We start from the raw sequence: 16,023 nt of genomic DNA on the forward strand, positions 1-16,023 counted from the left end.
ATGACTATACTTACTTTGAATTGGTAAATTATTGCCATTGAATTTTATTATTGAAAATTACTGCTGTTTTGAAGGGAAACTTGCATGTTAAATACTTTGCACCAATGCTCTAGCTATTGCTTTGGAGATTAATCTGAATCTTATTTTACGTATGAAACATATAATATAAACATGGTTGAAGTCAAATTAAAGTACATGTGAATAGGCATTTTTTTCTAAAATTAATCAGAGAAAATGAAATGAGTAATCAGAAGAGAGATAAACAGTTTTGGAAAATGATATTTATTCCAAATGACTGAAGATATTTCATATCAAACTCTGTAAGATGAAGGGATTCAAAAGGGTTTTCTGAATCCAAGTGCTTATCATGTGAATTAGTCTGTTTTTCATGTTTTGTATTATTCCTATATGTTACCAAATTTTTGCTTTGGCACAAACAGACATGTATTGAAACTGCATTGAGGCACTTGGAAAATGTGACTAAAGAGTGGACATTCAAAATCTTGCCATTTTTCTTTGGTTGGGGGGTGATTCATCTGTAGAAACCCCCTACATCACTGAGTCAGAGTCAGATATACTCAGAGGTCTAAGAGGCCTTACCAGCTGGACAGTTTTTTGTGTTTTAAGTTTGCTGCGAGCCTAACTTCCTTCAAAAAATCATTTTGGGTACTTGGTGGGCCTATTCCAAGTCAAAGGTCACCCTAACTGACGGTGATACATGTATAGCTATCTAGTATGTCTTTTTCTTTCCTATATTTGCCTCATGGAGCCAAAAGGATGAACCCTGTACATCCTTCACAGTAGAGACTTTAGCTTACTAAGTTGTAATTTTGACATAGTGAGTGGTAAACCCAGGAGCAAAAGGCAACGTGAGCCAGTGGAAGGAGCTTAGGATTTAAATTACAGGACTAGATTTGAGTCCTGCCTCTGTGTAGCTATGGTATGAACAAGTCAATAAACCTTTTGGAGTCTCAAGTATGTCATTTATTAAATGCAGCTGGTGAAAATAATGTCTGCTTCAAGGAATTATAGGTATCAAATTAGATAAAGTATATAAAAGTACTCTGTGAAGCTAGAAAAGTCTATACACATTTTTCTTGTTATTATTTTTTTAAACTGATGTGCCTTTTTCTGTGTCCTTGGAATGAGTAACATTTACTCACATATTATATGCCTTGAGGAATTTGACATTGAAACAGTCTGTGTTTTTAGTGATAGTTTGCCTGAACTGAAAATGGGAAGTCATTTTATTTTTAAAAATGGAGTTCAAGTATCCCAAAATGAACATAAAGCACATAATATTTGTAAATAGCAAATATTAAAATCAGTATATACTATAACAGTAGACATATGTAGTCCCTGTGGCATTCCATTAAGCAGCTCGTACTGATTGAGGAGATATATATGGTAACATATACGGAAAAATGTAAAACTGCTCAGTATCAAAATTCACTACTAGATTGAAAATGAAGTGATATACTTTGTTTTTTCTGGTGGCCCAGTTGCCATCTCCTGTAAAAAAGAAAGATCATCACTTGCCCTCTTGATCCCCTTTCCAGATCCATTCTTTAAGAACAGTCTTCTTCAAATTCTAGATGAGAAAGACACAGCCCAGCCTTTGATGAGTTTATGATATAATAGATACTTAAAAGAGATATACAACTAACTTCCCTGTGAATACTAGACAGGGCAATAAGTGCCACAGCAGTTCAGGGGGCTGGGGTTGCCCAGTTTCTGCGACCATTTCATAGTACTCTTTCAGTACCTACCTACACATCACGCCTCATATTGGTTAAATTTTTATTTATGGGTGATTTGCCTCTCTACCTAGATCATAAACTCCTTGAAGGCAGGGAAGACACTTTGGATTGGATTGGCCAAAAAGCTTGGAAAACCCAAATGAACTTTTTGGCCAACATATTTCTTGGGTTCTCTCTCCATACCTATTACCAAGCGTCAACCATTGTTTATGGTTTAAGTAGAATCTTGTACCCACCATTCGTATTTAGCCAAAAACGTGTATTAAGATGCATTTAAGCCCTAACTTGCTTTTCTTTTCTTCTGTCTTTACAGTTGACCTGCCCCTGTTTTTTCCTCGAGATCAGCCAACTCTCACATTCCAATCTGTCTATCACTTTACCAACAGTGGACAGCTTTATTCCCAGGCCCAGAAGAACTACCCATACAGCCCCCGATGGGATGGAAATGAAATGGCCAAAAGAGCAAAGTAAGTGAATCATTGTTTTTGTTTTATTTGGCTGTGTTGGGTCTTAGATGCAGCACAAGGGATCTTCATTGCAACTTGCAGGATCTTTCCTTGAGGTGTATGGACTCTCTAGTTGTGGCATGCAGGCTCAGTAGTTGCAAAGGTGCTTGGGCTTAGTTGCTCTACAGCATGTGGGATCTTAGTTCCCCAACCAGGGATTGAACCTTCTTCCCCTGCATTGCAATGCGGATTCTTAACCACTGGGCCAGCTGGGAAGTCCCCTGAATCAATTGTTATTTCTTGAAAATAGGTAACATACTGTTTATCTAGTCCAGGGGTTGGCAAGCTACTGCCCTGTGCCTGTTTTTATAAATAAAGTTTTATTGAAACATAGCCATCCACATTTTTAAACTTATCTTCTGTGGCTGCTTTCATGCAACGGCAGAATGAGTAGTTGAAACAGACCACATATGGCCTGGAAAGCCAAAAGTAATTGCTATTTGGCCCTTTATAGAAAAAGTTAGCCAACTCCTCGTCTAGCCTCATCAGGTAGATTGCCTTTTTTTTTTTTTAATAGGTTACAGGATATCTTTGAAATCTACTTTTCTATTTAGATTAGATTCTATTTACTAGATGGGAATTGGAGTTATGGATAAACGGTGTCTATGATGAAACTATTGACAGCTGCTTTCACATTTTTTAAAATGGGAAATTTCAGCAGACAGTAAACAAATAGAATTTTGGTCTTATTAGTCAACATGTGGATCCAGTACCTAGTTTTTCATATGGAACTGTAATGCCTTTGAAGGAACAGAGTGAGTTATATTCCTCATTGCATCTCTGCAGCCACTGCCCAGAGTAGGGCCTGCATCATCTTTAATAAATGGCTATACAAATAACTTAGAACTATTAATATCCTTAGGGAAATAAGTTGGGAATTTGAGGTTGAAGTTAGCTGGAGTTTGGAATTTGGAGATATAACTATTGCACTTGAACCTCTGTATAGAAAGTGTTCCCCAGTCATATGGAATAGGTAAATATAAATGCAGAGTGTTTTTTATAGGTAAGACTTTAGTATCTGGAGCACCAGTGTTCATGAACCATGGCCTTCCTAGACTGAAGCAACAGTGAGTGGGTCAATGTCATAATTTCCAAAAATAAATTACAGAGTGGCAGGTGGTTATTACTTTATGATATGGCTGTATGCTCACACCTGTGATTCCAGCTAAAGGATGATCAGATCCAAAGAATCAGAGAGATGAAGAGTATCAATTCAGCATCCTCTTCATTGCTCATCCAGTATTTACTGAGCATCTCCCATGTTCCAGGCAGTGTGCCCAAGGCTGGGGATATGGTGATAAACAAATCAGAAATTTTCCATGTCGTCATGGAATTTATAGCCCAGCAGGAGAGATCAAAGCCTTTATGATATCAAACTTGTGATGGTTTTTTAAAGTGTCTACTAGTAAAACCTGGCCTTCCAGACCTAGAATGTTCTTGATTGGTAAGGCTTCTTGCTCTTTTCTTCCCCACTGTGGGTTCTCTTTCGGTCCCCAGGTGCCCCCTGGCATCTCCTATGCTCTCTGTAGTACAAGGCTTTCACTTACAGCAGAGTTGGGAGTCTTTAAAATAATGAAAGGACAACTTGCTCTAGAAACCCAGATTGCCTCAGATTCATATGTGGAATCCAGAGCTGTTGTTATCTGAACCTTCAGTGTGCCCTTCCTCCCTGTGTTTTTCCTTTTTGTCCACGATGCCCAAGTCTGAAATTCTACTTAAGGAAAAAAACAAAACATACGCAAAGGTAACTAATGGCGATGAGTAAGATTTACTTATCTTGAAATAAACTTGAAAAGGGGGATTATGAAATAAATAAGTTTTATGTTTGAGGAATTGCAGTTTAATGTTTTGGGCTTTCCTTGGGTCTACATAGGATCTGCCCTTAAAAGATGGCCTGTTATTTGTGGTATGTGCTGTGGAGTCTAAACTAGCCGTGTTTTTGTGGTTTCCATGGCAAAGTTATCTCCGTGTGTGTGTGTGTGTGTGTGTGTGTGTGTGTGTGTGTGTATGCACATGTGCATGTGTATGCCCATAGACACACGTACTTTTTCAGTAAACATTTTAGCATGTATGAATTGAGTCTTTAAGGAGTTCCAGACCAGAGCCTATGATTTTAGTGTAGGCATATCGTAAGTGAAGCCTGTTTATCTTAACAGATTGGTTCAAAATTGCAAGAGACATTGGCTTTACATTACCACCAGCCTAAAGAAAACATCTGAAGTAATGTTAAAAAAAAAAAAAATCTGCCTTCTACTATAGTGAAGATGGATACATTTTAAGTGTAATAAAAGAGAAAGCCAGCAGCTCATGCTAGAAAGGAGTAGTTTAAAAACTCTTGTCTTAAACTGACCCAAATAACTTCCCTAACCTGTGTCAGAAGTCCAGGTAGTGGATAAGCACAACCAGATAACTGTCCTGCAGTACAGACTAGAGATTGGGGGAGAAGGTGAAGAGACAGGATAGAAAGAGACAGAGGCCAACTGCAGCATTCCTTACACTCCCTGCTTCTTTGTCCTGTGAAAATACTGTATGTACACAGTGTACACAAGGCTCTAATTCAGTTGGAGAGCTCTGCCCAGGACATAAACACTCTCATGGTTTATGAACAGCACTACAGCCCTTGGAGTGGAGTCAGCTGTTTATTCCCTCCCATAGAGCAAAATTCTAAACATGTGAACTCAGAAAGGCCACTTTCTGGCACTGACCAGGGCTTCTCCTGTGACTTGTACTTCTTGCTCATGACTGTCCAGCAAATTCTGTCCTCACAAGTGAATCCCCTCTGCTGGGTGAGCACAGGCTTTGGGGTCATGTGCACCCCAGTTCCCATCACAACTTCTAATCTGTAAGCTCTGTCGCCTTGGGCAGGGCTATTAATCTTCCCAAACTTCATCCTGTAAAACAAGACTGTACTCCTCCCTATGATAGGCTTGAGGTGAAGGGTCAGTTACGGGGTGGACATGGGAAAGACCCTTGGTTGGATTTAGCTTCTGCTTTGACTTACGATGCCTTTGTCTGCTGCTTTCCTCCTGCTCTCTTTCTGCTCCTGCAATTCTCCCCTTGCTTCCACAGTCTTCCTTATGGTTTTCCATCCATGTTAACTTACAAGCAGTTCTTTCACCTCTCTCCAATTTTGGTTGACTGTTGGTCATAGACTGCTTTGAAATCTCTTTTGTATTGTTCTTTGCTTTTTCACATCTTTGTATACATCTCATTTCCTTCATCAACCTGTGAGTCCTTTGAAGGCAAGGGTTTTGCATATTTGTTTTAAAGTTATCTGTATCTTTTAAACATATTTATTGTAGCATAATTTAGGTACACTTATAGTTTATATACAGTGAAGTAGACAGATTCAAGTGTATCTTTTGGTGGAGTTTCAACAGAGTTACCTTCTACCCCTTTCCAGTTAGTCTCCTCACCCCCAAAACAATGCTTTTTTCTATCACCATGTCTCAGTCTTTCCTCTTCTAGATACTTTACAGATTGTACTCTTTCATGTCTTTTGTATTCAACATAATTAATTTTAGACTTACCTGTTATGGCATTCCTTCTTTTACTGCTGAGTAATATTTTATTATCTGAATATACTGTAATGTACTAATGCATTCATCTGCATGCGTGTGTTTAGGTTGTTTCCAGTTTGGGGATTTTTATGAATACAGCTGCTATGAACTTTCTTACATAAGTTTTTAATAGACATGCTTTCAATTCTGTGGGTAGATAATTGGGAGTGGGAATGTATGTATGATTAACTTTATAAGAAACTGACCACCTTTTTAATAATCGTTGTACCAGTTTGTACTCCACTATTAATATGTCAGGTTCTAGTTATTGCATATCCTCTCCAACACTTGGTAGTGTCAGTCTTTTTAATTTTAGCTATTCCAGAGGGTGTGAAGGGATATTGCATTGAGCTTTTAATTTTGATATTCTAATGATTCAGTTCGGTTCAGTTCAGTCGCTCAGTTGTGTCCGACTCTTTGCAACCCCATGAATCACAGCACGCCAGGCCTCCCTGTCCATCACTGACTCCCGGAGTCCACCCAAACCCATGTCCATTGAGTCAGTGATGCCATCCAGCCATCTCATCCTCCATCGTCCCCTTCCCCTCCTGCCCCCAATCCTTCCCAGCATCAGGGTCTTTTCCAATGAGTCAACTCTTCACATGAGGTGGCCAACGTATTAGAGTTCAGCTTCAACATCAGTCCTTCCAATGAACACCCAGGACTGATCTCCTTTAGGATGGACTGGTTGGATCTCCTTGCAGTCCAAGGGACTCTCAAGAGTCTTCTCCAACACCACACTTCAAAAGCATCAATTCTGTGGTGCTCAGCTGTCTTCACAGTCCAACTCTCACATCCATACATGACTACTGGAAAAACCATAGCCTTGACTAGACGGACCTTTGTTGGCAAAGTAATGTCTCTGCTTTTTAATATGCTATCTAGGTTGGTCATAACTTTCCTTCCAAGGAGTAAGCATCTTTTATTTTCATGGCTGCAGTCACCATGTGCAGTGATCTTGGAGCCCAAGAAAATAAAGTCTGACACTGTTTCCACTGTTTCCCCATCTATTTGCCATGAAGTGATGGGACCAGATGCCATGATCTTAGTTTTCTGAATGTTGAACTTTAAGCCAACTTTTTCACTGTCCACTTTCACTTTCATCAAGAGGCTCTCTAATTCTTCTTCATTTTCTGCCATAAGGGTGGTGTCATCTGCATATCTGCATACTGATATTTCTCCTGGCAATCTTGATTCCAGCTTGTGCTTCTTCCAGCCCAGCGTTTCTCATGATGTGCTCTGCATATAAGTAAAATAAGCAGGGTGACAATATACAGCCTTGACGTACTCCTTTTCCTATTTGGAACCAGTCTGTTGTTCCATGTCCAGTTCTAACTGTTGGTTCCTGACCTGCATACAGGTTTCTCAAGAGGCAGGTCAGGTGGTCTGGTATTCCCATCTGTTTCAGAATTTTCCACTGATAAGCATATTTTCATGTGCTTATTGGTATATCTTCTGTGAAGTGTTTGTTCAAATTTTGTCTATTTTTAATCAGGTTGTTGGTCTGTTTATTATTAAGTTTTAAGAGTTCTTTATATATTTGTCAGAAATATGTATTACAAATATTTTCTCCCAATCTGTGGCTTGCCTTTTCATTTTCTTAACAGTATCTTTTGATGAGCAGAAAATTTTTAATGAAATCTATTTTATCAGTGTTTTATTTTTATGTTAATATTTTTGTATCCTCATAATTATTTGCCTTCCACAAATGCATGAAGAGATTCTCCTCTGTCTTTCTCTAAAGCTTTGGTTTTGGTTTGACATTTAGGTCTATAATCCATCTCAAATTCGTTTTGGGGTATGATCTGAGGTAGAAGCTGAAATTAATTTTTTTGTTTATATATCTCCAGGTATTTAAGCAACATTTGTTGAAAAACGTTTATTTTCCCTACGGAATTACCTTCACGCCTTTATCGAAATAAATAGACCATATATGAGTGGGTCTATTTCTGGATATTCTATTCTATCTAGTTTTCTGTTTATATACCAATAGTTCTTAAAATCAGGAAATGTAAATTCTCCAACTTTCTTCTTTTTAAATATTGTTTTGGCTGTTTTAAGTCCTTTGTATTCCTGTATAAATTTTAGAATCAGTTTGCCAATTCTAACCCCAACCTTCAAAAAAGTCCTGCTGAGATTTTGATTGAGATGGCATTGAATCTGTAGCTCAACAAAGTACTGACTGACATTTTAACAATACTGAGTTTTCCAATCAACAACATGATTTTTGTTTAGATCGTGTATATTTTATCTCAGATATGTCTTAAGATTTTATGTGGAACTCTTGTATATTTTTAATGTTTTTGCTTTTATTGTGAATGATAGTTTTTCAGATTTCATTTTCCAGTTGTTACAAATATGTAGGAATTCAAATGACTTTTCTGTATTGACTTTGCTAAATTTATAATCCTACCAAGTTCTAGTAGCTTTTTTGTAGATTTCTTAGGATTTTTTACATAAACAGTCATATCATCTGTTAACAGCTTTACTTCTTTCTTTCCAGTATTTATAATCTCTATTTTTTTTGTTTCTTTTTTTTTTAACCTTCTGTACTGACTGGGACCTCCAGTTCATTGTTTTACACAAGTGCTGTGTGCAGACATTTGGCTTTATATATCACCTTAAGGTTAATGTTATCATTAGGTTTTACTTAGATGTCTTCAGCAGATTAAAGAAATTCCCCTATATTCCTACTTTGCTAAGAGAGCTTTACATGGCTGAGTATTAAATTCTGTAGAATGCTTTTTCTGTATCTATTGACATGATCCTGTGTTTTTTCTTTTTTCTGTTAAAATGGAGAATTACATTCATTAGTTTTTTACTGTTAGACCAACCTTGCATTCCAGCAATAAATAAACCCTTCTGAGTCATGATATTTTGTCTTTTTTTATATTATTAGATTCAATTTGCTAAAATTGTATTGAGAATTTTATATCTATGTTCCTGAGTCATAGTGGTCAGAAGTTACTTTTCTTGTATTGTCCTTATTAGACTTTTATAGTAGCACTAAACTGGCTTCATAAAATGAATTGACAAGTTTTCCTTCCTCCTCTGTTTTCTGAAAGACTTTGTGTAGGTTTTGCATTATTTTTTTCCTCAATGTTTGGTAGAGTCTGTTTGTGAAAAAAATTAAATATCTGTACTACATATAGGGATATTCAGATTTTTACAATTTCTGTTAGTTTTAGCAAGTTATGGGTTATTTTTTAAAGAAATTTATCCATCATACTTAAGTTGTTGAATTGATTGGCATAAAATTATTTATGGTATTGTCTTACTTTCCTTTTAATATCTGTAGGATATAGTGATATAACTTCTTTTATTCCTTGTAGTAAAAATGTGTATCTTTATCCTCTTCCCCCCTTTTCTTTAAAAAATATCTAGTTAGGGGTTTATCTGTTTTTCTAACCTTTTCAAAGAAACAACCTTTTACTTTGTTGATTTGTTTCCCATGGTTTGTTTTCCATTTTGTTCATTTATGCTTTTATCTTTATTATTTCCTTTGACTTATTTTCAGTTTAATTTCTTCTTTTTCAGTTTTCTCAAAATGGAAGTTTAGATCATTGATTTTAATCCTTTCTTCTTTTTTAATATAAGCCTTTAAAGCTATAAATTTCTGCCTAAGGTTTGTTTTAGCTGTCTCTCTCAAATTTTGATATGTTGTTTTTCTTTATCATTTTGTTAGAAAATTTTTTAAATTTCCTTTGTGATTTCTTTTTGGACCGTGAGTTATTTATAATTATGCTGCTTGAATATCAAGTGTTTGGGGACTTTTCTAGATGTTTTATTGTTACTGATATCTAATTTCTATTTTGGTCAATTATAATCTGTATGGGCTTAATCCTTTGAAATCTGTTAAGATTTGTTTTATGACTCAATACATAGTCTATCTTGATAAATAGTCCATGTGAACTTGAAAAAAATGTATGTCCTGCAATTTTGAGTATAGTGTTTTGTATACATATTAGTTACTTGTTAGTATTATTCAGTCTTCTATATCCTATTTTTTGTGTGGTTATTATTATATCAGTTACTGAAAGGAAGTGTTAAAATTCCACCTATGATTTTGGATACATTTATTTCTCCTTTTAGTTCTGTCATTTTTTTGCTTTTTGCATTTTGAAGCTTTGTTATTTCCATACATATATGTTTGGAATTGTTACATCTTCTTGATAAATTGACCCTTCTATCATTATAAAATGACTCATCTATTTCTGATAATACTCTTTCACTTGAATTCTGCTGTGTCTAATATGAATCTAGTTTCACCAGCATTCTTGTACTTATTTTTTGCATGGTATATCTTTTTTCATCCTTGTTCTTTCATCCTGTGTGTTCCTTTATATGTCAAGAAAACCTTTTATAGGTTGTTTTTCTAAATCTAGTTTGATAATCTCTGCCTTTTAATTGGAGTATTTCATTCATTTACATTTCATATTATTAATGAGCCGGTTGCATGTAAGTCTGCTTTCTTACTATTTGTTGTTTAATTTCCCCTGTTCCTTATTCCTTTATTGTTCCCTTCCAAATCTTTCATTTGATTTATTTGAGTATTTTTTAGTATACCATTCTGTCTTCTCTTGGTCTTTAAGTTATAGCTCTATGTATCATATTTTAGTTTTTAACACACTAAAATACATTCTTAATTCATCTCAGCCTATGATGAATTAATACTATAACATTTCAAGTATAATGTAGAAACATAAAACAGTATAATTCTCTTTATACTTTCTGCTGTCCTCTGATATATCTTCATATATCATGAATCCCACAATATATTGTTATTACTTTGGCTTTAAATAGTCAGTTAACTTTTAAAGAATTTTAGAAACGAAAGAAACTTTATGCTCCACTTTATTTGGTAATTTCCAAATAAAGGTAATGGAAAATAATTTCACCTCCAAAAAGAGAAAAAAAAAACTTATTTTTAAATGTCTTCTTTGGAACAAGCCATCAGAGAGCCATGTCCAGCCTACATGCAGAGGACATTGAGATTCTCAGTCACCAAGAAAAGATACACCTGCATGACATCCAGGCACCTCTTCCTGCCCTGTGGACTTTGCCATTTATCATGCACCCTTACACACTTTCTTGAAATCATCACTGTAGTCCTGTGAGGAGTTTAGTAAAGAAATTCTCACCACCCTTCATCAGTTCAGTTCAGTTCAGTCACTCAGTCGTGTCCGACTCCTTGCAACCCCATGAACCGCAGCACACCAGGGCTCCCTGTCCATCACCAACTCCCTGAGTCCACCCAAACCCATGTCCATCGAGTCGGTGATGCCATCCAGCCATCTCATCCTCCGTCATCCCCTTCTCCTCCTGCCCTCAATCTTTCCCAGCATCAGGGTCTTTTCCAGTGAGTCAGCTCTTCGCATCATGTGGCCAAAGTATTGGAGCTTCAGCTTCAACATCAGTCCTTCCAATGAACTCCCAAGACTGATCTCCTTTAGGATGGACTGGTTGGATCTCCTTGCAGTCCAAGGGACTCGCAAGAGTCTTCTCCAACACCACACTTCAAAAGCAACAATTCTTCAGAGCTCAGCTTTCTTTATAGTCCAACTCTCACATCCATAAATGACTACTGGAAAAACCATAGCCTTGACTAGACAGACTTTTGTTGGCAAAGTAATGTCTCTGCTTTTTAATATGCTATCTAGGTTGGTCATAACTTTCCTTCCAAGGAGTAAGCATCTTTTAATTTCATGGCTGCAATCACCATCTGCAGTGATCTTGGAGCCCAAGAAAATAAAATCAGCCACTGTTTCCACTGTTTCCCCATCTATTTGCCATGAAGTGATGGGACCGGATGCCGTGATCTTAATTTTCTGAATGTTGAGCTTTAAGCCAACTTTTCACTCTCCACTTTCACTTTCATCAAGAGGCTCTTTAGTTCTTCCTCACTTTCTGCCATAAGGGTGGTGTCATCTGCATATCTGAGGTTATTGATATTTCTCCCGGCAGTCTTGATTCCAGCTTGTGCTTCTTCCAGCCCAGCATTTCTCATGATGTGCTCTGCATATAAGTTAAATAAGCAGGGTGACAATATACAGCCTTGACGTACTCCTTTTCCTATTTGGAACCAGTCTGTTGTTCCATGTCCAGTTCTAACTGTTGGTTCCTGACCTGCATACAGGTTTCTCAAGAGGCAGGTCACATGGTCTGGTATTCCCATCTCTTTCAGAATTTTCCAGTTTATTGTGATCCACACAGTCAAAGGCTTTGGTATAGTCAATGAAGCAGAAATAGATGTTTTTCTGGTACTCTTGCTTTTTTGATGATCCATTGGATGTTGGCAATTTGAACTCTGCTTCCTCTGCCTTTTCTGAAACCAGCTTGAACATCTGGAAGTTCACGGTTCACGTATTACTGAAGCCTGGCTTGGAGAATTTTGAGCATTACTTGACTAGCGTGTGAGATGAGTGCAATTGTGCAGTAGTTTGAGCATTCTTTGGCATTGCCTTTCTTTGGGATTGGGATGAAAACTGACCTTTTCCAGTCCTGTGGCCACTGCTGAGTTTTCCAGATTTGCTGGCATGTTGAGTGCAGCACTTTCACAACATCATCTTTCAGGATTTGAAATAGCTCAACTGGAATTCCATCACCTCCACTAGCTTTGTTCATAGTGATGGTTTCTAAGGCCCACGTGACTTCACATTCCAGGATGTCTGGCTCTAGGTGAGTGATCACACCATCATGATTATCTGGGTCATGAAGATCTTTTTTGTTCAGTTCTTCTGTGTATTCTTGCCACCTCTTCTTAATATTTTCTGCTTCTGTTAGGTCCCTACCATTTCTGTCCTTTATTGAGCCCATCTTTGCATGAAATGTTCCCTTGGTATCTCTAATTTTCTTGAAGAGATCTCTAGTCTTTCCCATTCTATTGTTTTCCTCTATTTTAGTTCTTCTTTGCTTTCTGCCATAAGCGTGGTGTCATCTGCATATCTGAGGTTATTGATATTTCAAGTAGGGTATGTGATTTTCTATTGTTGATGAACAGCAGAAATTTAACATCTTAAAACAGCACAAATTGTTATCTCATACTTTCTGTAGATCAGGAATCCAGCACAGCCTTCCTCACTTCTCTGTTCAGGGTCCCAAAAGATTAAAGTCAAGGTGTTGACTTAGGCTGTTACTATATCTGAGGCTCAGGGCCTCTTCCAAACTCATTTAAATTGTTGGCAGAATTCACATCCTTGTGGTTGTAGGCCTGAGGTCCCTGTTTTCTTGCTGACTGTCAGCTAGAGGCTGTTCCCTGTCATGCAGGCCCCTCCATTGTCAAACTTTTAGTGGTACATGAAATCCTCATACTTCCAGTTTCTGACTGTGTCACTGACATCTAGACTCAGATTTAAAGGGTTTATTTGATTAGTCCAGGATTACCAGTTAATACCCCTTCCTTCAAGTCATCAATCCATTCCATGTAACATAAACCACTTGTGTGTGTGTTTGCTCTGTTGCTCAGTCATGTATGACTCTTTGCAACCCCATGGACTGTAGACAGCCAGACTCCTCTGTCCATGAAGTTTTCTAGGCAAGAATACTGGAGCAGGTTGCCACTTCCCTGTTCCAGGGGATCTTCCTAGGGTCAAACCCACATCTCTTGCATCTCCTGCATTAGTAACCCACTGACAGGAATGAAATCCATCATTTTTACAGTCCTGGGGCTTATACAGGGAGTATACACCAGGGAGTGAGGACATAGGAGCTGTCTTAGAATTCTGCCACTACACAGATAATACAGGTGAATTGTCTAGCATAGGATATGGCATGTTGTGAGCATTCAGTAGATGTTGCCTATCAATGTCATCATCCCTGGAGGAAAAACAGAGATTTTTGATTAGAAGGTAGCAGAGTCAGCATTGCTATCTACACGTGTGACCCTGTAAAACAGTCCCTCAGCTCAGTGACTTCACCAGAGATTCTTCAGTTCTAAGCTGCCTCATTCATGGTTGCTACCCTCTGTGATTGTGTCTTCTTGGTGCCAGTATAGCTGGTTTGAAAAGTGGAAAAACTCCAGCCTTCAATTGTTTAATCTACACAAAACCAACAATCACTGAAAAAAAAAGTTGAACCCACTAGTTACCTACCTTGATATCTTGTACATAGCTTTAGCTCTATCTTGAATAATGAACCAGGTAACTTTTATAATCCTTCCTAGCTTGATAAATCTATGAATAGATGGCATGAGTTTTCCCTGAGTTTCATTGTATAAAACCTTAAGTTGATTCTAGAGGTCTGAGTAGGTTCTTAGAATAGAATTTAACCCCCAAACCACCTACTGCAATGGCTTATCACACATTAAATCCATTATATAAATGGAATATTTTGAAAAATAGCTTCTCAGTCAATACATGGTAGTAATTCAGTGTCAACCATCTAAAACATCTTGTTTCCCCCTTGCCTCCAGGTCAGAAAGAGATGTTATTTACTTGTTTAGAAACTTATCCAAAGCAGTCTATATTTACCCATATGTGGCTTTTCACCATGCATACTTCTATTAGTTGTCATTCCTTAGTCCTTGCAGAATAACTTTCTCTTTCAAGAATTTTTTAAATTGTACATTCTGGACTACTTCAGTTATTTTTCATCATTAATGCTTTAGTATTCCCAAAGACACTGTTTTCTTCAGACCTCTCATTAGCGGCCAAATGCTTCAATCCAGTCTTACACGTTAGTCTTCTAAGTCAAACAGATAAAGACAGATCTCCTTTCCTCAAGAGAAAGGGGCTAGATGTCCCCTCACCTGATGTACCCCCCATCGCATCCCTTACTGTGGCCTCTGGGCCCCTCTGGGATGCCATGGAGCACAGTGTGGAAGTCCCAATCCTAAGAGGGTACTTCACAGTATGGTTTCAGGACCCCTGAGGCCTGAGAATTCTTTGGAGACCAGGGTAGGGCTGGTGATGGGGAGGGGATGATCATGAAGTGTAAGTGGTTATAATGTGAGCCTATTTATGTGTTTGTTTCTCCAGAAATTACTCGCGTCTTCTGGTGAGATTTAGTTGAGGTATCAGGCCTCTCTCTCAGTCTCTGTGCTTGGCCAGCTGACCACAGGGAGTCCTGGCTGAACCAGCTTTGGGGCCCAGGTAGCCAGTCAGTGCTCAGTGTTAGAGAAAACCCTGACGGGGACTTCACAGCACTCTCCTGGGACCACTGCCCCTCCCCTCTCCCCTTTATGGTTATAGTTTGGAACTCCCATCTGGCATCCAAGGGTAGGGGTTGACAAGGAAGGTAAGAATTGCAGCCACTATGATTGCTTACCCCCACAGCCCTTCTGAGGGGGGTGGTGTAGCTGCAGAACTGAGCCACTCTGGGCTCGAAGCTCCCTGGGCAGAAGGGAGAACCCCAAGCTGGGCAAAAGCAACCAAGCTTAGGCTCCCAGGAAGCTTAGCTACAGGGGCCCACTGGGGCTCAGACCTCAGTGGCAGAGCCTGCAAGCCCAACTGCTGCTATGATTCATGTGTTTTCTGTTTTCTTTCTTTTTTTTTTTTCCTTTGAGTTTCCTAGGAATACTTCCCTTTAAAAACTCCCAACCTCATCTCAGCTGAACTCCCCTCAAGAGAGAAGAGGGAATTTTTCAGGCCCAGACTAGCCCTAGCTTGCGGGATGAGAGGACCCGTTGAGGACAAGAGAAGAACCAGTGATGGTGCCTGCAGAGGAACTGGTCGAGGACCCCAAACCTTCCTCTACTTCAACATGCCCTGGGTTCCTGCATGCACATGCTTACCATCCCCCAGATTTAGAGATAGAGAGCATATGCATGCGTGCTCAGTCATGTCCAAATCTTTGCAACCCCATGGACAGAGGAGCCTGTCAGACTTCTCTGTTCATGGGATTTCCCAGGAAAGAATACTGGAGTCGGTTGCCATTTCTTCTTCCAGGGCATCTTGCCGACCCAGGGATCGAACCTGGGTCTCCTGCAGAAGCTGTGTGAAATTATTGCATCCTTCAACTTGCACAGATTCATTTTGAAAAGTATCTTCAAGGGATTCAGTTTGTTTTTCCTCTGAGAAGAGAGAGCAACAGAGATGGGAGGAATCCAAATGTGCCTGGCGTCCAGGCCTCCTCTCCAAATTGCGTAGGTCAGAGAGAACATGTTATTTATTAGAACCTGACATCTGTTGCTGTGAAATGATAAGCTCCATTAAAAAGCCTGGCCATCAATTACTGCTAATACAGCCCTCATCCTGGAGT

General features: G+C 38.6%; 1 protein-coding gene across 1 annotated transcript in view; it reads left to right on the forward strand.

Annotated features, from left to right (window-relative positions):
• The window catches only part of BABAM2 (BRISC and BRCA1 A complex member 2), a 408,503-nt gene that overhangs the window by 368,712 nt on the left and 23,768 nt on the right, over positions 1 to 16,023 (forward strand). The window contains exon 11 of the mRNA XM_081484262.1: positions 2,074 to 2,227. Coding sequence (XP_081340388.1) covers positions 2,074 to 2,227 — 154 coding nt within the window. The remainder of the gene's footprint in view (positions 1 to 2,073; positions 2,228 to 16,023) is intronic.

Source organism: Giraffa tippelskirchi, chromosome 4 (assembly GCF_054371585.1).
Source record: "Giraffa tippelskirchi isolate mGirTip1 chromosome 4, T2T-mGirTip1v1.2.pri, whole genome shotgun sequence".
Classification (NCBI taxonomy): Eukaryota; Metazoa; Chordata; class Mammalia; order Artiodactyla; family Giraffidae; genus Giraffa; species Giraffa tippelskirchi.